This window comes from Hemiscyllium ocellatum, chromosome 16 (genome assembly GCF_020745735.1).
Source record: "Hemiscyllium ocellatum isolate sHemOce1 chromosome 16, sHemOce1.pat.X.cur, whole genome shotgun sequence".
NCBI classification, from domain to species: Eukaryota; Metazoa; Chordata; class Chondrichthyes; order Orectolobiformes; family Hemiscylliidae; genus Hemiscyllium; species Hemiscyllium ocellatum.
The window spans coordinates 6267365-6294594 of NC_083416.1; the positions used below are offsets into that span (position 1 = coordinate 6267365).

The window sequence follows — 27230 nt, forward strand, 5'->3', positions numbered from 1 at the left end:
GTCTCCGATTGGAAAGTTTAAATATTAAAAAAAACTTTCCATTCCTGGCGATACATAGCAGTGATAAAATTGAAATATAACAGCAGATGCAGGAATTTTCAGCAAATCAAGTAGAATTTATGGTAGAATAAATAATTGACTTTTCTCTCTAGTTGTTGCCAGACTTTTCTCTCTAGTTGTTGCAGCTAAGTTCCAGCATTATTTGATTCCCAGCATGTTGTTTTGTTTTAGGCTGAAATGCTGCTTAATTTTCAAAATTATTGAATGTAGTTTTCAAAACGTCCATCTGTTTTAATGTCTTGCCCATCACACACTTCTATTTTAAACTTAATTATGTACTTGAGGATTGTTGCAAGTCCTCTAGAAGCAGAATTGTAGATGGCCAGAATTTCTATAGCAGTTGAAGTGGTCCTTCAGCACATTGTGTCTGTCCACTCATCAAATATTAACCTATTCCAATCGTATTTTCTAGCATGTAGCCTGTATCCGCCCATGACATGGCCTTTTCAAATGTTCATCTAAATAATTTGAGATTTCTAGCCTTTTACCAGGCTTTTTGGATGATAAATTCCAAATACAGGCGGTTCTCCTAATATGCATCTTTCATCAGCAAGAATTGGCAATAATGTTATTGAGGAATTGTGGACGTTGTTTGGATAACAGACTTTCTACTGAATGGGTATCACAGTCTTCTATAGTGGTTTTCTGTAGTGCAATTCCTATACTGCTAAGTTGCAGAAGAACACAAGTGTTATGTTATAGCAGAACGAGCTGTATCTGCAACTGAGTGAAAGTGTTTTCTCAAATCCCCTGCTTACATTAAAATTATGACCTTCTAAAGGGGAATGTTTCTCTCTATCTACCTAGCGAGTTTTGAGAAGATTTGAAGCTCAAGTTGAGGTTCTGTCCATTTACCTACTTCTCCATGCCCATCAGAACTTTTTACACCTCAATCAGTTTCCCCTTCTCTGCTCTCAGTAAAACAAGCCCAGCTTCTCTTAATAGATGAATTATTCCAGTCCAGGTAATATCCCAAATTGATTCTTAAACACTTATCCACTTCTTCTCTTGCTGTCTTTAAAGATCAATAGGTATGCACAAGCAAGTTCCCTTCATCCTCTTGTATTTCTGAGGGTCCTATCATTCAATGTGTGTGTACTCTTTTGCCTGGTGGGTCCTTCCAAAATGTATCATCTCACACTTTTCAGGATTAAAGCCTATTTGGACTTCAGCTCATCTGACCAGACTGTTTGTTTATATTGTCCTGTAGTCTTAAGGACTCCTCTCTCACCATTTACTGCACCACTAATTTGTGCATTAGCTGTGAACTCACCGATCGTAGCTCTGATATTTGTGCCTAGATAATTAATGTGGACAACAAACAGCAAGGGACCCAGCACTGAACCCACTGGACATAGGATTCCAGTCATTAAAACAGTCTTTGACCACTACCCTCTGCTTCCTGCCACTAAGCCAATTTTGGATCTGATTTGCCAAATTTCCCTTGCTCCCATTGGCTGTTAGTTCCTTAACCAGTCTGCCATGCAAGACTTTGTCAAAAACCTTACTGAAGTTCACGTAGACCATATCAATTGCACTACAGGAGTTCCCTGATTTACGAATGCTTCTACTTATGAACGTAATCCTATGTGGATCTAATTTTAAAGATCTGACTTATAAATGTTTCCTGTACTTATGGACAACTATTACATGTTGTCCTGCATTGTTTTGATTTGTGTACAAATCAACTTGTGAATGGACTTAAGAACACAACCTGTTAACAACCAGGGACTGCTTGAACACGTACGTACCTCATCAAAAAATTCAGTCAACTTTATTAAACGTTATCTGTCCCTTCCAAAGCTATGCTGACCACCATCCTTGACACTCCGAATGCAGATTGATTCTTCTGACCCTAATTTGTTTTCCAAAATGTTTCCCTTCCACAGGTGTTAGACTCACTGGCTTGTAGTTTCCTGGTGCAACCCTACTGCCCTTCTCAATTAATATGTTAGGGTTTTTGACATTAGCAACCCTGTAGCATCCCTACTTTGTCCAGAGAGGATTTGAAAATTAATGTCAAAATCCCTGCAATCTCCACTGCCTCCCACAGCAGCCTGAGGATTTATTCATCTTCAAGCCTAAAATCATAAATAATTCTCACTCCATACTAGTTCATTTTCAAATACCTCACAGAACCCTTCTCTAATTCTATATCTACATTATCCTTCTCTAATAAATACAGATGCAAAGTAATAATTTAAAGCTACAGCTTCTGGCTCCACTCTGATTGCCACTTTGGTCATTAAAGGGCCTACTCTTTCCCTGATTATTCTTTTACTCTTAACATATTCTTAAAACATCTTTTGCATTTTCCTTAACATTATCCACCAGTGTATTTTCATGTCCCCTTTGCGCTCTCCTAATGTATTTTTTTAAACTATGCTGTGAACTTTCTGTAATTCTCGAGAGCATTTGCTGTTCTAAGACTTTGGTATATATCGTAAGTTGCATTTTTTTTTCCCTTAACTGATCTATTGAAATCCAGGATTCTGTGGTTTGGTGGGTCCCACCCATCACCTTCATCATAACATTCCTATCTTAAAATTTAAGTCTAGTACCACAACCCATCTTATAGGAGCTTCTATGTGTTGATTTAAAAAGCTCTCCTGGACACATTTTAAGATTTCTGCCCCCTCTTAGTATTTCAGGCTTTGTCTATCCCAGTTAATATTAGGGATATTGACATCCCCTCCTTTAATTACTCTTTATTTAAAAAAACTTAATACGATACAATACAGCATAGGAACAGGTCCTCTGGCCCACCAAACCTGCACCGATTCCTAATCCTTATTTAGACCCACTAATCACTACCCAGATGCGGTTTCTGTCTCTCTGTTCGTGCCTGTCAAGATACTCCTTTTGACTGCGTATCCATCTTTCTCTGTCTCCCTCACTGGGAATCTATACTACATTAGCAGCAAAATGATTTCACTTTCTGTTTTTAAGTTCCACTGATATGGTGAAATTTGAGGAACCTTCCAAGATATCATTCCCCCTCACTGCAGTGCTTGACTTCTTGACCAATCTTGCAACACCACCTCTTTTACACTCCTCCTTGTCCTATCTCCGCTAAAGATTCTATATCCCTGAATACTCATCTTCCAGTCCTGTACCTTAACAACATCTCCAGGATGGGGAAAGAAACTGCAGGGGATGGGCACAATTGACGTGTGGACCTTGTTCAAGGAACAGCTACTGCGTGTCCTTGATAAATATGTACCTGTCAGGCAGGAAGTGGTCAAGTGAGGGAACATTGGTTTCCTAAAGAAGTTGAATCTCTTGTCAAGAGAGGAGGCTTATGTAAAGATGAGACTTGAAGGCTCAGTTAGGGTGCTTGAAAGTTACAAGTTAGCCAGGAATGACCTAAAGAAAGAGCTCAGGACCAGGAGAAATCTTTGGCAGGTAAGATCAAGGAAAACTCTAAAGTTTTCTACAGGTAAGTCAGGAATAAAAGAATGACTAGAGTAAGATTAGGGCCAGAAGTGGGTACTGCAGCTACTGGAGATTAGCATGGTGCTGGAAAAGCACAGTAGGTTAGACTGCCTCTGAGGAACAGGAAAGTCTATGTTTTGGGCAAAAGCCCTTCAAGGTTCTTTGAGAAGGTGATCAAACTGGTGGATGAGGGTAAAGCAGGTGATGTGGTGTATACAGATTTCAGTAAAGCATTTGATATGCTTCATCACAGTCGGCTACTGCAGAAAATATGGAGGCATGGGATTGATGGTGAATTAGCGGTTTGGATCAGAAATTGGCTAGCTGCAAAAAGACTGAGTGGTGGTTAATAGTAAATGTTCAACTTGGAGCTCAGTAACTAGGATCTGTTTTGGGGCCACTGCTGTTTGATTAGATTACTTAGTGTGAAAACAGGCCCTTCAGCCCAACAAGTCCACACCGAAGCGCAACCCACCCATACCCCTACATATACCCCTTACCTACCACTACGGGCAATTTAGCGTGGCCAATTCACCTCACCCGCACATCTTTGGACTGTGGGAGGAAACCGGAGCACCCAGAGGAAATCCAAGCAGACACGGGGAGAACGTGCAAACTCCACACAGACAGTCTGCCTGAGGCGGGAATTGAACCCGGATCTCTGGTGCTGTGAGGCAGCAGTGCTAACCGCTGTGAGGCAGCAGTGCTAACCACTGTGCCACCATGCTGCCCTGGATGAGGATATAGAAGGATGGGTGAGTAAATTTGCGGATGACACTACAGTTGGTGGACTTATGAATAGTGCTGAAGAATGTTGGAGGTTATAGAGGGACATAGATAAGCTGCAGTGCTGGGCTGAGAGGTGACAAATGAAGTTTAATGCTCAAAAGTGTGAGGTGATTCACTTTGGACGGAGTAATAGGAAGACAGAGTACTGGGCTAATGGTAGGATTCCTGGTAATGTGGATGAACAGAGAGGTCTGTGTCCATGTGCATAAATTCCAGAAAGTTGTCACACAGGTTAATAGGGTTCTTAAGAAACGTATGGTCACATTGAAGTTGTACAAAACTCTGGTGTGGCTGAACTTGGGAGTATTGCATACAGTTCTGGTCGTCACATTATAGGACGCGAAAGCTTTGGAAAGGGTGCAGAGGATATTTACCAGAATGTTGCCTGGTATGGAGGGAAGGTCATATGAGGAAAGACTGAGGGACTTAAGGCTGTTTTCATGAGAGAAGGAGGTTAAGAGGTGACTTAATAGAGAAATACAAGATGATCAGAGGATGAAGCATTTAAATGGTCATTGGATAGACATGATTGATAATGGAATAGTGTAGGTTAGATGGCCTTTAGATTGGTTTCACAGGTCGATGCAGCATCAAGGGTCGAAGGGCTCATACTGTGCTGTAATATTCTATGATAATGATAGTCTTTTTGTGTATTTTGATTGAAGTTACTAAATATTGGTAAAGACACTGGAGATACTCCCTACAATACTTTGACCTCCAGACAACTGCAGTGTTTTTGATGTAGAGCCATGGGTCTTTTATTATACACATGGAGGAATATTTTGCAGGCTTGATTTCGCAGCTCATCTGAAACATAGCACTGTAACTCTAATGGAATAGAGCAAGAACAGGAGTGCCAGCTCAGATTTCTGTGTTTAAGTCGTGGTGCAGGATTTGAACCAGAATCGTCTGAATCTGATGCGAGGGTGAACCGAAAGGAAAGAGTCACATTAAGTGACACAATAATTTATTTCAACTTTAAAATGGTGAAGAATGAGGGCAGTCTCCAAGTAAAAACAAAGCTGATGTCTGACCTGTGTGTAAACACCAGACAGGTTCATCTTTTGGGTGTATCCAGCCTTGGAAGGGACGTAAATGCATTTGTGTACACAGTGATGCAGATCTTTGACACCCCCAGCTGCTGACCTCAACCCCAGGTGCTACTGGTACCTACCCGTGCCCCCTTGGTGCTGACCTCCGACTCTGATGCTACCTGATGAAACTCCCTGGTACAATCTCAACACCTGATGTTGACCCCTGAACTCCTACTGCTGACCTCTAGTCCCCAGATGTTGCTGGTGCTGACCCCTGACTCCCCCACCCCTAGACACTGCCTGGTGAAAGTCCCTGCAAAACTCTGATCTCCTGATACCTGATCCCTAGATGCTGTCTCTTGCTGACCTCTAATCCCCAGGTGGTAACATCTGAACCTCTGGTGCTGCCCTGATGAAACTTCCTGCAATAATCTGACTTCCTGTGGCTGGCCTCTGAACTTCAGGTGGTGCCTGAAGAAGCTCCCTGCAAAATACTTTAACCTTCTGATGCTGACCTCTGACCCTCAGGTGTTGCTTGATGAAACTTCCTGCAGTACTGACTTCCTGATGCTGATCACTGACCCCTGACCCTTAGGTGGTTGATGATGAAACTCCCTGTAATACACTGATCTCTTGATGTTGACCTCTGACCCCCTAAGTGGTGCTTGATAAAACTCCCTGCAGTATTCTGACCTCCTGATGTTGACCTCTGACCCCTACGTAGTAACCTTTGACCCCCCAGGTGGTGCCTGATGAAATTCCCTGCAATGCTCTGACGTCCTGTCACCTTCATGCGCAAGGACCCAGAGCCGCCCATCCGGCGCCTGTTTGATAAATATTTTTTTTAAAAACGAGTTGAACATACCGAGCACAACGTTCGAATCCCGAGCCGTTTCAGTCGTTGCGCCTGCCCGAGGGCCCGCTCCGTGTTCGACACCGAGGGAGGAAGGAGGCGCCGCTGCCGCCGGTGAGAGCGGGAGGGGAGGGCACTGCAGCCGGTCCTTCCCTGACCGTCCCCCAGCCGGCACTGAGCACGTGGGCTGGCCGGAATCTTCCAGAAGCCGCTCGAGCCGCCGCGCCTGCCCAGAGCCTGCCGGAGCGCAAGCCCGCAGACAGTCTCCCCCCGGAGCCGATTCCCGCGCGGACCCGCCCCCCGCCCCTCGCGCTGTCGGCCGGAGCCGCCCGGACCTTCACTCCACACGGACAGCCCTAGCAACCGCCGCCACCGCCATGTTGTACCTGGTGCGCTCGGCCTCTCGGCGCCTGGCCGCCGCCGCCGGCTCGGTAAGTGGGGAAGGCCGTCGGCGAGGGGAGGGTGGGGAAGATGGTCCCCGCTGGGGAGGGATGCCAGGGCGCGGGAGATAGGGCGACGCCGAGGCCTGACTCTGGGCCTAGGCCTGACTCTGGGCCGAGGCCTCTGTCTCCCTCCATCCCTCTCACTCCCATCCGACCCGGCCCCTCTATCTTTTTTTCTCTCTCTTCCCATCCCCCTCTCCTTTTCATCTTTTATTTATCTCCCTTTTCTCTTTTCTTCTCTCTCTCTCGGCCACGACCCCTGACCTTCAACACACCCCTCTCAGCCTGGCCGTTCTCGGAATCCCGGAGACGTGAGACAGCTCTACCCCTGTTACCCCCCCCCCCCCCCAGGGCCAACCTCCTCGTTTCAGGGCGATTTCACCTTCGCACGTGGATCCCCACCAACAGTGAGATTTCACCCTCCATAGATCCTGGGGCCTGGATTAAACCCGAGCGCCTTCCCCCCCCCCCCCCTTCCCCTTTAAACAGGACCATTCAAACACCCAGGGTCACATTGTGGGGAGCGGTTGCTCAAATTTGGCGTTGATGCCCTTGAATATAGAAGGTTGGTGATTGACACAGACGGTGCTTTGATAGGATCGACACAGCTTCCTCTGGGAAATCTAGGGCACGGAAAAATATTAGTTTTAGAATATTTGTGTCAAATCATGAAGGTACTTTACACAGTAGAGTGGGAATCTCTTCCCCCTGCCACCCCCACCCCCAATAAAGTGTAAATTGGCCTCCTGATGAAGGGCTTATGCCCGAAACGTCGAATTTCCTGTTCCTTGGATGCTGCCTAACCTGCTGTGCTTTAACCAGCAACACATTTTCAACCATAATCTGATGGGACATCCTTCAGGAAGGTTCTGAGGAAAGGTCACTCGAATGGGAACACTAACTAACTCTTGATTTCTCTGCACAGATGCTGCCAGACTTGCCTAATCTTTCCCAGCAATCTCTACTTTTGTGTCTGATGCAACATCCTTGATTGAAGCTAGGATTAAATTTAATCTGACTTGAAGTGATAAATCTCTCAACTAACTGTTCAGATCCAAAGTCAGTTTGAGTAGATTCATCCTGATCCTTGTTGGCATATTAAAGAAAAAAATATATACACAGTGAGGCAATCATTCCAGACTGACAGTCTCACTCTGGCTGCAGGAGCTCCTTATGTGGCAGAGTGGAATTTAGGGAATATAAATTTAACATTTGCAATTGTCCTTAAACAGCCTTTGAACTCTCAAGTGTCATCTGTTGTGACTTGTGCACTCTACCAGTCTCTTGTCTATGGCATAGTCAGCCACACCATTCTCTTCTGTCACTTGTGTTTTTGAGGAGTCATTTGGTTTCTTTCTTATTTTGGAGAGGGATGTTAGAATTGGGATAAACGGGAGAGTAACTGTATTGTGAGTTTGAGTTGGCAAAGATCTTGAGTAATAGTTTTACCTTTGCTCCCTAGTTGTGCAAGAAATTATGCTGTTTGGAGTTAATTAACAGCCCCTCCTTGTAGGAAAGGTTTAATTGGTCTCTGCGGTCTGAAATTATAGGAGCAAATGATTGAAAAGTGTTAATGCTAAATTATTTATTTTGCAGGGCCATTGGAATGGACTGAGCCAGGATGTACTTCGATCATTGTCAAAGCGCAATTATGCGTGAGTTTTTGTTGTGTACTCAATGATGTAACTGATCTTGTTACTCTCTGCCAGTAACTATTAGAAGCTTATTGTCACTTCTAATTTCATGTTGTAGATAATCACAGTAAACTAAATATGTCACATCAAAATTCTGACTGGTGTAGTAATTTGTTCTAAATGTATAATAGCACACTCATAGTTCAGGCACTATTCTATGCTTAACAACTTGTAGCCTTGAATTATAGTTATCTGTTTGTTGATTTCAAAATGCTGATGTCTGCTGCTAGGACCGAGGATTAGCAGATGGAGTTTCATTTAGATAAATGTAAGAGACTGCATTTTGGTAATGCAAACAAGGGCAGACTTATATAATTAATGGTAGGCTCCTTGGTAATTTTGTAGAATGGAGGTAGGGGGACGTAATTCTTTGAAATTTGTCTAATGGGTAGACAAGGTGGTTAAGGCATTTAGTACTCTTATTTTCCTTGCTCAGATCTTTGAGTACAGGAGTTGGGATGTCATGTTGAGGTTACTCAGGATGTTGGTGAGGCCTCTTCTTGAGTACTGTGTACAGTTCTGGTTGCCCTGTTACATTATTAAATTAGTGTTTGGGAAAGATTTACCAGAGTATTGCTTTGTCAGGAGGGTTTGAGATATAAATATAGACTGGACCTTTTTTTCATTGGAGTGTAGGAGGTTGTAGAGGGACCTTTATAGAGGTTTATAAAATCATGAGGGGTATGGATAGGTTAAGTAGACAAGGTCTTTACTCCCGGGTGTAGGAGTCCAGAACTAGAGAGCATAGGTTTAGGGTGAGAGGGGAAAGATTTTAAAATGCATGAGATGGGGAACTTTTTCATGTAAAGTATGGTGTGTGTATGGAGTGAGCTGTCAGAGGAAGTTGTGGAGGCTTGTACAATTTATAACATTTAAAAGGCATGTGGATGGGTATATGAATAGGAAGGGTTTGGAGGGACATGGGCCAACTGTTGGCAAATGAGACTAGATTAGGTCTGGATACGTGGTCGGCATGGGTGAGTTGGACTGAAGGGTCAGGTTCCATGCTGTACATCTCTATGACTCTCTATAACTTGGAGCAGGTCTAATGTGTGTTTGTGTCCTTTCTATAAAACAGAAGGGCACTATTTATTATATCTAGTTTCCAGTAAGTACAAGTGTTGTCAAAACAGTGCGGGAATTTGAAATTTCCTTCTCTGAATCATTTGTTTGTTGGCGTGACTATTAAATGACTTAAGGTGTTGCTAAATTAAAATACATAACAATGTTAAGTAACAGGAGATGATGCTAGGATGGAGTTGTGCAGGGTCAGTTCTCATTATAATTGGATATCAGCGTGTTGACTATGCCAAGCTCTTGCTTAGAATAATTGTTCCATTTTTGATCGAGAGTTATGACTATTAGAAAGAACTGCAGATCCATACTTGTATTTTGATGTTTTTCAGGTCTGAAGCTATTAAGGGTGCTGTTATTGGAATTGATCTGGGCACAACCAATTCCTGTGTTGCAGTAATGGAGGGCAAACAAGCCAGGGTAGGTTATTGTATCTTAACCAAGTCTTTGAGGTGAAGTACTGAAATACTCTTCAGTATTTTGGAAACATTCACAGGTTCTGTCTCTAAAGATTCTGATGGACCAGCTGAGCATATCTGAACATTTTCTAATAAAATATGTGGAATTTTGAGTTGCTGAAATTGAACTGAGCATTGCTGAAATGTGGAATCAAATGTGGCATTGAGCAAAAAGCCCATAAAAAATAGGATAAAGAGTAGGCCATTTGGTTTATTGAGACTGCTCTGCCATTCAGTGGAATCATCGTCGATCCAATATTCCTCACTTCCAATTTTCTGTTTTCCCTGTGACCGTTGATTTCCCTAAATGATCGAGAATTATCCATCTTGACCTTTTAAATATAAACAAGGTGTGTGGCAATGAGTTCCAAACACACTCCTCTCTATGAGGAGAAACCCCTGGTCATGTGAGTCTTAAATTGGTGTCCCTTTAGTCTAAGACTGTGTCTCTGGTCCTAGATGCTCATGAGGGGTACCATCCTCTCAGCATTTACCCTGTCAAGCCTCTCAAGAATCCTGAACTTTTCAATGAGATCCCTCATTCTATTTAATCTCCAGGGAGTACAGTTCCAGTCAGCTTTACCTTTGTTCATAAGACAATACTCTATACCAGGGATCATCCTTCTGAACATTCTCTAAACTGCCTTGGATGAAATGATATCTTTCTCTTAAATAAGTGGCCCCAAACCGCTCATGTACTTCAGATGTAGTCTCACCAGCACATTGTACTGTTGCAGTAAGACATCCATACTCTTATACACCAACCCTGTAAAATAAGGGCCAACATTCCTGATTATCAGCTGCACCTATGTACTACTCTTGTGTTTTATTTTCAAGTAACCCTGTTCTTTTTTGCAGCTTTCAGCATTTTTCCCTATTTTAAGTAATACCATTGTTTAGTTCTCCCTTCCAAACTGAGCAATGTAATGTTTGACGATATTATACTTCATTTTCCACTTAAACTATCAAACTGCAATTTTTTTGTATCCCTCTCACAGCCTATCTTTCCACCTGTGTTTGTGTTGTCTGCCAATTTGGTTCCTGTACATTTACTTACTTCCTCCAAGTCATTAAACATGTGTTAAAAACAGTTGGGGTCCTGCCACTGATGCCCATAGAACCCCACTGGTCACAACAGGTTGCCAACCAGAGAAACAACCCTTTATCCCCACTCTGTTTCCTGCCCATAAACCAATTCTATATCTATACCAATGCCGCGGGCTCTATCTTAAACTTAACCCTTTTGTGAAACACCTTGTTGTAGTGCAACAGACACTTCAGTCCGACTCGTCCATGCCGACTAGATATCCTAAATTAATGACTCATTTGCCAGCATTTGACCCATATCCCTTTAAACCCTTCTTATTCAAATACCCCGACTAAAGCTATGAAATGAATAATAAGCAAGAGATTGGAGTGAAGGGTGTGGCAGAAATGCCTTTTAATTTCCACATTGACCAATTTTCACAAATGATGCAATAAGACCCTGTCATTCCTTGCAACAAAATGTTGCATTGTGCATACAATCTGCATAAATATCCATTCTTTGCTGATGGGTGGAAATCAATAATCCCTTGTCATCAACTCTTCCAGAAGGGGCATCATGCATTATTCACCCTGTTCAAAATTATCCATCAATTTAAGTTATTAAATCTTGCTTCAGTTTTTCCTGCTCTAGTTAAAATTGTTCCAACATTTGCATGATCCTGCAAAGTCTGTGTACACTACAATTTGGAGGCTATTCCCGAACTCTAATAGCGCACAACTGTAAGATTCTGCCACCCTTACATTGTCACTGGCATCAAACATCTTGGGACAAATACATCTTTTTAAAACCCTACCTCCATGTTTTGTGTTTCATGTTCAGTTTTGAATACTCCATTATACTCTGACAGTTCATGCTCTTTTACTCCAGAAATTTAATAATTTATACTCCAAGAAACAGTAATCCTTTGTATTGCAAATAAATAGGTCTTGCATCGAGGCTATGATGACAGATAGATAGTTTGTCAACTTGTGAATAGTAGTGAGTACTTAAATGGAAACATGTATATTAATCTTCTTTGAAACCTTTAGTGTCTCAGTAACGTGGTAAACCTTAAATTAAATTAATAGACTAGAGTCCATCTGCAGTGTGTCTTGCTGGTTGCTTCTGTTAAAGATCCTGACCTAAGCTAAATCAGTTAGTAATGGCTATATCACATAGCAGGAAATTCTGAATGTGTATTGCTTTTTGCCACTTGTCTTTGATTATGTTGAGAGTCCCATCTGAATGGGAATATTTTGATCTGTCTGTGCAGCTTTCCTTACAGTACCCAATTACTGTGTTCCTGTTTGATTGCTGAGATATTTTGTGCTGGGTTCTAGGTTCTTGAAAATTCAGAAGGTGCCAGAACAACTCCCTCAGTAGTTGCTTTTACAGCTGATGGTGAACGTTTGGTTGGGATGCCAGCGAAAAGGCAATCTGTAACCAACCCGAAAAACACTTTATATGCCACAAAGCGATTAATTGGGAGGCGTTTTGATGACTCTGAAGTACAGAAAGATTTGTAAGTTTTATCTTTTTAAGCAAAAAATGTTTCTTTATAGCCTTAATTTTAGTATTTTGATTCTCCAACAAAAATAATTTATATTTTAAAAACTATTTGCAGGAAAAATGTGCCATATAAAATTGTGCGTGCCTCGAATGGTGATGCTTGGGTGGAAGCTCATGGGAAGATGTACTCTCCAAGCCAAATTGGAGCATTTGTCCTCATGAAGATGAAGGAAACAGCAGGTAGGAACAATAAAGGCGAAGCTTTGAACCTGTTCAAGTTTAAAACCTTGCATTTGTTTTACAGTTCTAAATTAAAGGATCAGGCAGTTTATTTCTATTCCAGCTTTATGCTTTTCACCGTTCAGTGTGATCAATAAGTTTGTATAATTTATTTTAGGTATATGATCAATATTATCTAATGAATACTGACCAAATCTTGGATCAATTTCCTCATGTATTCTTGGACAACAGTAGATGTTGCATTTTCATATTACAATATAATTTAAGTAGACATGGATTAAGTTACATTGAAGGATTTTGATGTTAACTTTTTGTTTATAGAAAGTTATTTGGGACAAACGGCAAAGAATGCTGTTATTACAGTGCCTGCGTATTTCAATGACTCTCAAAGACAGGTAAAAACAAAATATTAATTCTTAAATTGGTTTAACTGTTTTTGAATTTACTGCTTGCTTGCTTGTTCTTGCTAAGCGATAGTTTGGCACTTTGTTTCAGAAGTGAAATAAGCCTGTCTCTTGAAAAATGTGCTCTGCTTCATTACAGTGTAAATGCATTTTAATTATTAGATGTCCTCAATCAAATGTTGCCCGTTAAACATTTGAAAAGTGCAAGGAGATTGTAATTTCGCAAAAATGACCTTTCAGGCCTTGGTACTTTAATTGTGCTTATAAATGCTGATAGCTGCATGTTCACAATATTCCAAGTTTATATCATAGTATTTTGTTACTTCCTGTATCAAGCATTGACACGTTTATTTACACCTTCAGTAATTATGGTGCTATCCCTATCTAGGCTACAAAAGATGCTGGACAGATCTCTGGGCTAAACGTTCTGCGAGTCATCAATGAACCCACAGCAGCTGCTCTAGCGTATGGATTAGATAAATCAGAAGACAAAGTGTACGTAAAGAGTAAATTTTCTAATTCATAAACAAATTTGTTCCTTTTATAAAAGGGAAAGGACTGCAACTTCCCTCATTTCCACTTGTCTCCTGCACTTGTACTGAAGTCTTGCAGTGTCTGCTATATATTGACTGCAAGTGCATCCATTTCTTGCTCACCATTAATCCCCTGACTATCAGAAATTGTGTCCAAGCTACTACAGTTAGTAATGCAGACTTCAGTATCCTAGAAAACAATAACAAGACATGGTTAGGCTTTGTTCAGAGGCGTTACTTCCCCCCACTTGCTATTATTTTCAGTGTAAGAAATTGGCTTGCAAAGTTGTATTGCTATAGCCACTCGCTTGATTTCTGGCAATATAAGATAAGAAAGCCAATAGAGAAGAAGCTTTGGAGCTCTACATTTAGTGCAAAGCGATAGATCATAGGCCACACTAGAGAACTTTGAAATCTTGTAAAGAAGCCATTTCTGGATACTATTATGTAGTGATTTTGCATATCTGAAGGATCGTCCATTGACCAGCATTGATACTGTGGGTTAAAAAGCTGGCAAAATTTTAGACTTTTTGTGATTAGATCATCTTTGTGATCCTTAACAATTAATAATGGGAATAAATATATATCTAGTTTTTCGAAAAATAGCTAATGTGTCTTGAATTTTGATTTATGGACTCCTTGCTTCCATACTTTTACAGCATGACCTTTCAAAATACTTGTGCTTTTAGATTGTTAAATTGGAAATGTTATCTATAATTTAACAGGTGTGTGTTCCAGGTGGATGGATGGGTTTAATATGAATTACAGGAACGTCATGTGATTTCTGACAAATCTAGTTTCATTGCATGACATTAAAAGCTTTAGAGGAAGGTCTGTTATTTGTAGAAGTTGATATAAAATACTTTTAGCTAATCACAAGGGATTACTAGCAAAGTTGGGAATACAGTAGTTCCTCTGTATCTGCAGAGAAACTTTGGATCATTAGCCTAACTTTCATATGTTAACAACAAAGAAATTTTGTGTAATATTTTATTGTACAAGTAAACAAAAGATATTAATGGCCCATAGTTTTACACTGCCCCAAAGTCAAATCATCTTTTCTCTTATTTACCTTAACAAATTCATCATTTTACATGTCATCCCTTCTCTTGTAACAGTAAAGTATTCTAACCTGATAGTTACACTGGTGAAGGCTGAACCATCATGGAAGGCTGAAACTGCAGATAGGAGCAAACCCATTTATTTAAATGGTAAACACACCTTCCCAGCAGCCTCCTGGTTCTGGAATATTCCCTTTTAAATGTTCGGGTCATGGGAAACCGGGGGTAAGTGAAACCATGGTATCCAGACCCACAGATACGGGGTCCCTCTGTATATGGAATTGGAGATAAGCTTGTGGACATAACAGTAATTGGTAGAGATGGAGAATAGGAATTAGGGATGTATTCCCTGATTGATTATGGGGTTTCAGTTTTGCACAAAGATTAATGATTTAGGTGAGAAAATAGTCGTAAATCCTGACATTGAAGGTAACATGAAGTTGCAGAGAAACATAGCCTGAAATGGAGTTCATTGTGAATGAAGGTTCTCTTTGAATGAGCGTCAAATCTGAATATTTTTTCAATGTTAAGCGTCCAGCAGTCATGGAGGAGCAAGATGTAGGTGTCCCTGTATACCAATCAAAAACTGATGCTCGTACTTGAAGTAAATACAGTCCTGCCCTTTTTATTATGGGAGTTTCAGATTCAGCAGGGAGAAAGTTACATTTCAGTTGCATAGCACCTCGATCGGATTGGGCATCAAGTTTCTGGAAAAGCGAATGATCTTGGAAAGGGATGCATTGCAGATTAGCCAGAATACCACCAGGACCTAAAGTACTTAGAAAATTAATAGATGGATTGAAGTCCTGAAAATGTTGAGGCTAAATATAGAGAAATTCTCCTATTGTGGTGTATTCCCGAACCTTCACCAGTGTAACTATCAGGTTAGAATACTTTACTGTTGCAAGAGAAGGGATGACATGTAAAATGATGAATTTGTTAAGGTAAATAAGAGAAAAGATGATTTGACTTTGGGGCAGTGTAAAACTATGGGCCATTAATATCTTTTGTTTACTTGTACAATAAAATATTACACAAAATTTCTTTGTTGTTAACATATGAAAGTCAGGCCAATGATCCAAAGTTCTTGCATACAGACTGTAATGTCAATGTGTTGTACCTGGTGATTTCTTTGTTTGGCCTTGAACACTTCACAGATTCTGTGGCTGTTGTATCATTTTGGCTGCACAGCCATGATTGTGCATGCACACAGCTTAGGCGGAATATTGGTTGAAGCAAATGGTATTAGTGCATTTGAAGAGAAACTAGTATGTACATGAAGGAGAAAATATACGTGGGATATATTTATGTGGGTAGAAGGCAGCTTATGTGGTCATTGCATTGATCTATTACACTAGCTCACCTGATTCTGTAAATTCTATGCAAGTAGAGGTGTATTAGTTCTTAGTGGAGTAAAACAGGAAGTTTTTCTTCAAAAAGGATGTTGGAAATTTAAAACCAGTCCAAAAAAAAGGTGTGGACATCAGGTCAATTAAACTTTCAAGACTTTGCTGGATAGAAGTTTGCTAGGTGTAAAGTACAAGAAGAATGTTTTGGGTGCATGGAACTGAGGTACACATCAGACGATTTGTATTAGAATAGCTGATACTATTTCTTTTAAAAAAGACTGAAGTTGTATTATAAATTACATTAAAATCTTGTTAAATATAGCTAAAATGTCCACATTCTATTCCTCACTCAAGTTTAAGTAATGCTTGCAAATTCTGTTGATTTGCATATAGTAAAATCATAAGACCTAACTCTGGGAAGTTTTTGTTTCATTTGAACTTTACAGCATTGCTGTCTATGATCTGGGTGGTGGCACCTTTGATATTTCTGTGCTGGAAATTCAGAAAGGAGTTTTTGAAGTAAAATCCACAAATGGCGATACCTTCTTGGGAGGTGAGGACTTTGACCAGGCCTTACTCAAGCACATCATTAAGGAATTCAAGAGAGAGGTTCGTATTGACATTGCCTTGGTATTTAACAAAATAACTTGATTGAGTTAGCCTTTCATTTCGATCATTTTGATTTTTTTTTCACCTAAGAATTAGTACTGCCAGTATTACAATTATTTTACTGACACAAAGCAGTGCATTTCAAAATACAGCATGGCCTGGAAAATATCTAGGTTTAGATTCACAACTAGCAAGTAACTTCAGTGCCACATAAGTGCTAAGAAATGGTCATCTTCAGAAGAGAGAATCTAAGCATCATCCTTTGATATTCAACGGTATTAATATTACCAAATCCTTCACTACAGCATGGAGGTTTATTTATATGGAGAGAAACTGCAGAAAGCTGCAACACAAAAGGACTTGGGGGATGGGGGTGGTGGGGGGTAGGATTTGCACGTGAAACACAAAGCTAGCACACAGGTGCAGCAGGTAACCAGGAAGGCTAATGCTTTATTTCAAGAGAGCTGAAGTATAGAGAATTCTGACTGTAACTCTGCAAGATGCTGGTGAGACCATATCTGGAATACTGAGAGTAGTTTTGGCCTCTTTGTTTGAAGAAAGATATTATTTAATTGGAGATGCGTGGAAAAGATTACTAATCTCTGGTCTAGAGGGATTGCCTTATGAGCAAAGGCTAAACAGTATACAACTCTAGGCAAAAGTTTAGATTAGAGTGGTGCTGGAAAAGCACAGCAGGTCAGGCAGGATTCGAGGAGCAGGAAAATCGACGTTTCGGGCAAAAGCCCTTCATCAAGTATATGACTCTACTTGTTGAAGGCTAGAAGAATGAAAGATGATTATTAAGGATTAAGGGTAGGATTATTAAGGGACTTTACATGGTGAATACTACAAGGATGGTTTCCTTTATGGGTGAGTCTAGAACCAGAGGGCATAGTCTCAGAATAAAGGGGCACCAGTTTTAGACTTCAGTAAGGAGGAACTTCTCTGGTTGACAGTCTTTGTAACTCATTGCTGCAGAACTGTGGGGGCTAGAGTCCATGTGTACATTTAAGGTTGAAGTAGGTAGATTCTTAAATAAAAACCAAAAGAACTGCGGATGCTGTAAGTCAGAAATAGTTGCTGGAAAAGCTCAGCAGATCTGACATCATTTGCAAAGAGAAATCAGTTTACATTTCTAGTCCAGTGACCCTTCCTCAGAACTGATGGTAACGAGGAAAACGTCATTTTATGCACAAAGATAGGATGGGGGTAAGGAGTAAATGATAGGTATGGGTAGAGCCCAAAGATAGAGAAGGATAGTTAGACAAAGGTGTGGATAGTAATCTGGCTGGGAGAGTGAAAAGCTGTTAATGGAGACTTTTAGTGGCTAACAATAGATAGTGTGTAATGGCAGACAGTGACAATAAGGCCCAGTGTGTGGAGTTAGGGGCTAGGAAATGGAAAAGTTCCGGTCCTAAAATTATTGAACTTGATATTAAGTCTGGAGGACTGTAGGGTCCCAAGTGGAAAATGAGATACTGCTCTCCAGCTTGTGCTGAGCTTCACTGGAGCGTGCCTGAGATGAGATGTTGGCCGGGGACCAGGATGGTGGCTTGAAGTGGCAAGCAACTGGAAGCTCGTTTTTTTTTTGTGGGCAGAACATAGGTTTTTCATCAGTTGGGGAAATCAAGGGTTACGGGGAAAATGCAGGTCATGAGGAATGTCCGATCAGCCCTGATTCTCCTGAATGGTAAAGCAGCCTCTGGGTACTGAACGACCTATACCGTTTACCATCTCTTGTGATTTTGTTACCATCATCCTGGAGGTTACCATTGACCAGAAACTGAACTGAACTAATAGTATAATTACTGATGCTACGAAAACAAGTCTGAGATAAGGATCCTGCAAGACCACCTGATTCCCCAAAGGCACTCAGCCATCTGCAAGGCACAGGTCACTGTGGCGGAATAGTTTGCACTATAATGAATGGGTGCAGTTCCAAAAACACTTAACCTTAACATCATCAAACAGCAGTCCATTTGATTGGTATCATATCCACACACATTAATTCCATTCATCACAACACTAAGTGGCAGCAGCTTATTTTGTCTACAAGATGCACTTCAGATACTCACCAAGGCTCCTTAGACAGCAGTCTCTAAACGCAGGGCACTTATCATTCAGAAGGACAAAGTCAGCAGATACACGGGATCGCCACTGACTTTCATCCAAGCTATTTTGACTTGAAAATATATCACTGCTTCCTCAGTTTCATTGGGTCAATATCCTGTAACTCCCTCCCTAATGTTTTTATGGGTGTGCTGACACTAGTTTTCCCCAGTGCCTCCCTGTAAACAAAGAATCATAAAATTGTACAGCACAGAAACAGACCCTTCAGTCCAACTCATCCATGCCGACCAGATATCCTAAATTAATCTAGTCCCATTTGTCAGCACCCGGCACATATCCCTCCAAACCCTTCCTATTCTTATACCAATCCAGATGCCTTTTAAATGCTGTAATTGTACTAGCCTCCACGACGTCCTGTGGCAGCTCATTCCATACACACACCACCTTCTGCGTGAAAAAGTTGCCCCTTAGGCCCCTTTTACATCTTTCCCCCCTTACCTTATACCTATGTCCTTAAATTCTGGACTCCCCACCCAAGAAAAAAGACCGTATCTATTTATCCTATCCATGCCCCTCATTTTAAAAGCCTCTATAAGGTCACCCCTCAGCCACCGATGTTGCAGGGAAAACCCCAGCCTATTCAGCCTCTCCCTATAGCTCTAATACTTCAATCCTTGCCCATCTTTTCTGAACTCTTTAAAATTATGCAACATCTTTCAGATAGGAAGGAGACCAGAATTGCATGCAATATTCCAAAAGTGGCCTAACCATTGTCCTGTACAGCTGCAACGTGACCTCCCAACTCCTATACTTAAATGTTCTGACCATAAAGGAATGCATACCAAATGCTGCCTTCACTATCCTATCTACCTGCGACTACTTTTAAGGGACTATGAGCCTGCATTCTAAGGTCTCTTTGTTCAGCAACACTCCCAATGATGTTGCCATTAAGTGTATACGTACGATTCTGATTTGCTTTTCCAAGATGCCGCATCTCTCATTTATCTAAATTAAGCTCTATCTGCCACGCCTCAGCCCATTGGCTCATCTGATCATGATCCTGTTGTACTCCGAGGTAACCTTCTTTGCTGTCCCGATACCTTCAATTTTGGTGACATCTGCAAACTTACTAATTATGCATCCCGTGTTCACATCCAAAGCATTTTATATAAATGATGAAAAGTACTGATCCTTGTGGCACACCACTGGTCACAGGCCTCCAGTCCAAAAAGCAACTCTTCACCACCACCACCATGCCCTGTCTCCTACTTTTGAGCCAGTTCTGTTTCTAAGTGGCTAGTTCTTCCTGTATTCCATGAGATCTAACCTTACCAACCAGTTTCCCAAGAAGAACTTTGTCGAGCGCCTTACTGAAATCCGTATAGATCACGCCCACTACTCTGCCCTCCTCAATTCTTTGTTTGAGGTTTTTTGAAGTAACAAGTTCGTGAGACCTGATTTCTACGTGCAAAGCCATCCTGACTCTGCCATATCAGTCCTTGCCTTTCCAAATACATGTAAATCCTGCCCCTCCGGATTTCCACCAACAACTTGCTCACCATTGATGTCAGGCTCACTGGTCTGTAGTTTCCTGGCTTTTCCTTACCACCTTTCTTAAATAGTGGCACCATGTTAGCCAACCTCCAGTCTGCTGGCACCTTGCCTGTGTCTAGATTAGAGTGGTGCTGGAAAAGCACCACAGGCCAGGCAGCATCCAAGGAGCAGGAAAATTGACGTTTCAAGCAAAAACCCTTCATCAGGAATGGAGGCGATGACGTTTCGGGCAAAAGCCCTTCAATTTTCCTGCTCCTCGGATGCTGCCAGGACCTGCTGTGCTTTTCCAGCATCACTCAAATGTAGACTCTGGTTTCCAGCATCTGTAGCCCTCACTTTTGCCTAGACACCTTGTCTCTGACTGTCGATGATCCAAATACCTCAGCAAGGGGCCCAGCAAACACTTCCCTAGCTTCCCACAGAGTTCTAGGGTACACCTGATCAGGTTCTGGGAACTTAACCACTTTTATGCACTTAAAGACATCCAGCACTACATCTTCTGTAGTATGGGCATTAAAAGTCGAATTTATTGCATATCTTAAGTTCTTTTGGGCTTATTAGCATTCTGCTCTTAAGTTTGTAAAGTTTAGTATTCAAACATGATATATCTCACTTGTTTGATTTCTTATCTGCAATGCTGCATTCTTTAAAGTCTTAACTTAATTTTCAGTCTGGAGTAGATCTTACCAAGGATAACATGGCACTACAGCGAGTGAGAGAAGCTGCTGAGAAAGCCAAGTGTGAGCTGTCTTCATCCCTTCAGGTGAGAAAGCTTTCCAGCAGAATAGTTATACAGACTTGTTCCAAAAGTTGTTACTTTTTTAAATCAAGTTTTGATCTGTTTTGCAAAAAAAATTGTATATAAAGGATGAGTTGGCTGTTGGTAGTTAAGCATGATAACAAATATCTAAGGCTTTGAAGATGCCTCCTGGACAGTATGACTTGAATCTACAAATTATGGGATGTGAAGTTAATTCAATTAAATTTATATTTTTATATGCATATACAGGCTTAATACATTTGGGTGATAATGATTCTGTCTCTTATGTATGAATTATGTGAAATGTTAATTTTCAAAACTCATTTACAGGGTTCTAAATGCAAAGTAGAACAGAGATAAAAAGTTGAGTGGATAATACCAGAACCTAATACAGCCCTTATCTTTCTCATGTAAAGGATTGAATTAGCTTGCAAATAGTGAACTACATCTATGCAGTTTTGCAACTATGAGAGAGCAGAATGCTGCTTTTGGTTCTGTTCAATACTTTTTCTATGCCCTTGAAAAATATTCACTCAATGATTAGGTGAAGTTTACTTCCAAAGATCCGAATTAGTTTTTTATAATTTTGAAAATTGGATTTGATGCTGACTAGTGTGTTTTTCCACGTTGAATTAAGTTCTACTCAGTTTCCAAGATAGTCATGTCAACAAGGAACTATGTAATGCAAACTTGTGCTTTAGCAGTTTTCAGTCTGATTGGTGTAGGAAGTGTAAAATGCCATCCAAATGGAGTTGGGAATTTTTAACATTTGGTTAGAGCAAAATAAGAAAATATATTTGTTGCTATTTCAACGATATACCTTCAGTTAGTGTATTCTATTTGTCACCATTACTTTACCACTTAATACTTCAAACAAGGCTATCAAAATTGATTGATCCTTTTCTGACTTGCAGTCTGACAACTACCTCGGAATAAAATGCCCTCCAGCTAGGATTGCGTCCTATTTTTTTCCCATTGACTTACCTATCTTATAATGGAAAAACAGACGGTATGAGACGACGCAATGTTCTTCTTATGCTGAATGTTTCCTTTGTATTTTTACAGACTGACATTAACCTTCCTTACTTAACAATGGATGCTTCTGGACCAAAACATCTGAATATGAAAATCACTCGTGCTCAGTTTGAGAACATAGTTGCTGATCTCATTAAGAGGACAATTAATCCCTGCCAGAAAGCCATGCAGGATGCAGAGGTCAGCAAAAGTGACATTGGCGAGGTCATCCTAGTGGGTGGAATGACTAGAATGCCAAAGGTAAGTGACTTTAAGATATTCAGGTTGTTTTTGGCGCAGCTTTGGTCTTTTCTGGTGTTGGCAGTACAAAAACAGGATGCAAACAAATGAAGCAGAGAATGTTAAGCTGTGTTCTATTTGAGATGATCCCTCCAGATATTAACACTAGGAGCACGATTTGGGAGTAGTTGCCTTAATTCGTACAAACTTTGTAACAGATGTTTCATGCATATTAAGTTAAAAATTTATTTTGAATGACTTTATCTTGATTGATGCTGCATTTGTGTATGTAGGTCCAGGCAACTGTTCAGGAGCTATTTGGCCGTTCCCCGAGTAAGTCGGTGAATCCAGATGAGGCTGTAGCTGTCGGTGCTGCTATTCAGGGTGGAGTGCTTGCTGGCGATGTCACAGATGTGCTGCTTCTTGACGTTACACCACTGTCACTAGGTATCGAGACCCTGGGTGGTGTTTTCACCAAACTTATTGGTCGAAATACAACAATTCCAACAAAGAAAGGCCAGGTACGGAGTTTAGTAATTTTACCGACGTTTTCACGTGAATGGTGTTCATTAATTGATGTTGAATGTATTTTGAAGTTGGCATTCTTGATAATTATGCTAATATCATGACTTGAGACTTTAATACATCAAGCTCCCAGTTTAAATGCATGGTGAATTGTATATTGACTCGTATCAATGGCAGGTCTTTTCTACGGCTGCTGATGGACAGACACAAGTTGAAATCAAAGTGTTCCAGGGAGAGAGGGAGATGGCAACTGACAACAAGCTTCTAGGACAGTTTACATTGGTGAGTTCTGTTGTGATCCATCAACTTGCTTAACTGCACAGTTGTTTTTATTTTAAATTGGGAAGTTGATCCATATCTTAACACCTTTAAGTAAATGAAACTAAAATGTTCTATATGTCCACTTTGTAGCCAGAACATATGGGTGACACCAATTTGCATAGTATTTTGAAAATAATTGTTGAAATACCTGTAAATACAGTGCACATTTACGTCTGACTCTAAATTTACTTTCATGCAAGAGTTTGTATGCATTTTATTTCAAACATACTGTGTATTTTTACTGTGACCCAAGTTGTAATTGCTGCATTACCAGAAGTCTGAATGTCATAAAAACAAATTCTAATGGATGCTATAAATCTGAAGCAAACACAATGCTGGAGAGTCTCGGCAGTTTGACATCACCTATGGAAGGAGAAAAACAATTCTGAAGAAGTCGTATCTAACTTGAAACATTAACTCAGTTTCTCTCCCCACAGATACAGGTCTCCCCCCACTATCCAAAAGCAGAGCATTGCTATGAAATCTTTTTCAAGCAGAAATGGTGTAAAGCAAAGAAACAGTTATCTTTTTCGTATAAGTGAAAATCAATCGGGGGTGTACTTGTACTGCCAGACATGCTGAAGTTCTCCAGTTTGTTTGAGAATTATAAAGGTTTTGAACGGAACTGCAGGGGGGAAAAGAAAGCTATTGAATTGTTCCCACCTGGAATCAGAATCTTTTGTGTTATCCAGACTACATAAAAAATTTAAAATAAGGATTTTTAGGATTGTTGTGATTCGTGACCTTGCATTCACTTGATTTATAAATAAACAGCCTCAAGTTATTTCTGTTTTTTGCTAGGTTGGACTGCCCCCAGCTCCACGTGGAGTTCCACAGATTGAAGTTACATTTGATATTGATGCCAATGGTATTGTTCATGTTTCTGCAAGGGATAAAGGCACAGGTCGTGAACAGCAGAGTAAGTACTGACTCAAACTGTAGTGACTGCATGTATTTCTACTCATTTATTAAGTAATTTGATCACAGTTTTTAAAATTATTTAAAAATCACACAACAGCAGGTTATAGTCCAACAGGTTAAATTGGAAGCACTAGCTTTTGGAGCACCGCTCCTTCATCAGGTGATTTAAAATTAATAACTTTAACAAGGAGTGTAGAGGTGAAACATTTTAATGTTTTCATGCAGACTTGAATTGAGTATAGAAATAAAGGGGGGGGAATCCTAATTAACTGGAATATTGACTCTGGTTCGATGCTGACTTGAACTTCTGCTAGGTTGTTGAAACGAATTTTGATTGTTTTAAATGCTTCTGATTAGAATTTAATTGAAACATCAAAGTTTGAAAATTCTTTTCAATTCTAGTTGTCATCCAGTCTTCTGGGGGGCTGAGCAAGGATGATATTGAGAACATGATCAAAAATGCAGAAAAGTATGCTGAAGCAGACAGGAGGAAGAAGGTATGACAACAGTAGGATTCATAGGTGCATGGAAAGAAAGATTGGACAAGTGTGACCAACTCAATGCCTCTGTTTTTGTTTAAAACAACTTCTTTGTTTTGCATTTAATTTCTAATCTATGGTTCACTTTTGTTTAAATTTCAGAATCTTTGCAACGACTCTCAATTATTTAAATTTATAAAGTGCAGTGAATTACTGCATTTTAAAAACTTAATATTGTAAATATTTCTGGTAACTAAAGCAATGACTTTTCAAAGCACATTCCCATACTTAAAATTGTAACAGTTGCTTAACTGAAGGGGAGTGTTGTGCATAGCCAGATTTAAAGAATTCTGCCCTCTCCCAACAGGAAACAGTTGAAGCAGTGAACAGTGCTGAAGGAATTATTCATGACACAGAGTCCAAAATGGAGGAGTTCAAGGATCAGCTTCCAAAAGAGGAGGTATTACAGATTGTTGAAAGAATGATTTCTAGGTGGTGAAAGGAATCAATTTTGGTATTGATAACTGATGTCTTGACATCAACGTGAATTTCATTTTCTTTGCTTTGCTTTGTTCCACCAGTGTGACAAATTGCGTGATGAGATAACAAAGTTGAAGGAACTGTTGGCTCGAAAGGATACTGAAACGGGTGAAGCCATCAAAGCAGCAGCGTCCAACTTACAGCAGGCATCATTGAAACTTTTTGAAATGGCATATAAGAAGGTGAATTATTAGTATATGACATTCAGCCAAATAAGCTAGAGGATTTTCTACTCAGCAGTAGTCTAGTAATTCTTGTACGTTGTCTGTTCCTTACGATGTGTAGTTGGTCAGGTTTAATGGTGTTCAAAATTCTGAACTGAACCTTGAAGAATGCACAGTAACAAACTGCTTTTTGTTGATTTTTTTTTTCAGATGGCATCTGAGCGGGAGAGTTCCGGCAGCACGGACAGTGGAGAAAGTGGAGACAAGAAAGAGGAGAAGCAATAAAATGCCTCAATTCTTGTTTAATGAACTGGGAGGGATATAACAAGCTTGGGAGTGGCAGAGCAAGAAGAGGTGTTTTTCTCCTGAGCGGATTTGCACGATAGTCGTTCTCATACTGTATTTTTGCAGTATTCTATACATAGTTTCTCTTTATAAAGTAGGAATATTAGCATTTGAGACTCTGTGAAATTGTTGTCTTTCACCGAATGTAATTCACCTTGTGTAATTGCTGATATACAACAGAGCTAGACTTTATGGTCGATTAAATAAAACTTTTGGTTTGCAGCCAAATTTGATTGTAATTGCCCATATATAAGTTTCGGATTGAGTATTTGATCCTGAAGAGAACATTGAAGTTCATTTATCTCTGAGTTCTCATCATAAATTCTCTGTTCAGCTTTGTTTGAGAGAGTTTACAGAAGATACCCACTGATGTGAACTCGTTCTGTACTGGGTAAATTCCTGTGTAAAGCTGAAGTTTTGGTGATTGTGATATTTGATTACGGTGCAACTGTAAAATGGCTGCCAGCACTTATTTTGCCACCTAATGCTAAACTAACAGATTTTGGCAGGCACAGGAAAAGGAATCAAACTGCATCTATAGTCATCACCTGAAGATATTATGATGCAGCATTTTTTTTTCTTTGCTACTGGTAATTAGATGGACTGTTTTGAAGGATGTTTTTGGGCGACAGCTGTGTTACATGGAACCTGGATCTTGAACTGAAGCCTCGAGAAGTTGCAACAGCTACCTGTTTATCGCACTGAAATGGTAACAGTGCAGATGTGTTCAATTAGTTGAGTTTATGGCTCTTGTCAGTAAACTGCATATACTTCTAATTCTTGACACATTCTGGCAGTTATATTTTACTTAAAATATAAATCAGAATAAAAATCATGTTAAAAACTGGATGGGAAGGAGCACTCCTGGTTGTCTTGCCAGTTAGTGGAGTTGAAATGTTTTAACCCAAATTTCCCCCAGTAAACAACAGTCATGATTTCAGCCGAGTGCTTCTCTTTTTTAAATAAAATTTAAGGTGAAGTGTCCAATCTGTCTTTTTGTGACTTGTTTTTGTATTTGTTCTGATTTGAACGTCTTCCCGATTTGAAATGGAGATACTTCACTGATTTATGTACATTCAGTATTTCCATGTTCTAAACCAAATCACCTTGATATTGTTTAGTAGACCAGGGGGAAGTCAAAGCTGTTCCCAGGATGTTTGCAATCTGTACCTGAAGTTTATTGATGTCATTTACTCCAAATGGAGTCTCTAGGTGATAATTGGGAGAAAGGACAGCATCTCATTCCACAGATGTCTACAACTGAGAAGACCACTGTCTACAGCAGTTTAGCAACAAGTGCCAAAACAAAGCGGCAACTTGCAAGAACTTGTACCTCCATTTGGAGTACTTGGGATGAAATCTACCTCCATCAGCCATCATCTGAGATGTGCTATTTGGAGACAATATGACATTAATTTGTAGATGTATGTCATCAGCGTTTCTAGATGGAAGTGTGTGGAAAGCATTTAGTGCATAGGCAAAAGTGAGTACTGTAGATGCTGGCGATTAGAGTAGAGAGTATGGTGCTGGAAAAGCACAGCAGGTCAGGCAGCATCCGAGGATCAGGAAAGTCAATGTTTCGGGCAAAAGCCCTGCATTCTTGATGAAGGGGTTTTGCCCAAAACGTCAATTTTCCTACTCCTCGGATGCTGCCTGACCTGCTGTGCTTTTTCAGCCCCACACCCGACATTATTTAGTGTGTGTTACATTGTCGCAAAAAAAAGT

The 27230-nt window shown here is 40.3% G+C and overlaps 1 protein-coding gene across 1 annotated transcript; it reads left to right on the plus strand.

Annotated features, from left to right (window-relative positions):
- The first annotated feature begins 6242 nt into the window (after nucleotides 1-6242).
- hspa9 (heat shock protein 9) lies at nucleotides 6243-26492 on the plus strand. Its single transcript, XM_060837021.1, has 17 exons — nucleotides 6243-6602; nucleotides 8211-8269; nucleotides 9715-9802; nucleotides 12208-12389; nucleotides 12492-12616; nucleotides 12938-13011; nucleotides 13409-13515; nucleotides 16410-16572; nucleotides 20867-20959; nucleotides 22022-22231; nucleotides 22504-22731; nucleotides 22913-23017; nucleotides 23858-23975; nucleotides 24380-24474; nucleotides 24824-24916; nucleotides 25038-25178; nucleotides 25371-26492. The coding sequence occupies exons 1-17, from the start codon at nucleotides 6549-6551 to the stop codon at nucleotides 25443-25445; spliced, it is 2010 nt and encodes a 669-aa protein (XP_060693004.1). The 5' UTR covers nucleotides 6243-6548; the 3' UTR covers nucleotides 25446-26492.
- Nucleotides 26493-27230: the final 738 nt, after the last annotated feature.

Excerpts from the sequence above, each read along its gene's own strand:
- hspa9 (XM_060837021.1), top strand. The coding sequence starts at position 6,549 with ATGTTGTACCTGGTGCGCTCGGCCTCTCGGCGCCTGGCCGCCGCCGCC. Across the intron at positions 12,617-12,937 it reads GAAGATGAAGGAAACAGCAG|AAAGTTATTTGGGACAAACG; the intron begins GTAGGAACAATA and ends TTTTGTTTATAG. Across the intron at positions 23,976-24,379 it reads CACAGGTCGTGAACAGCAGA|TTGTCATCCAGTCTTCTGGG; the intron begins GTAAGTACTGAC and ends TTTCAATTCTAG.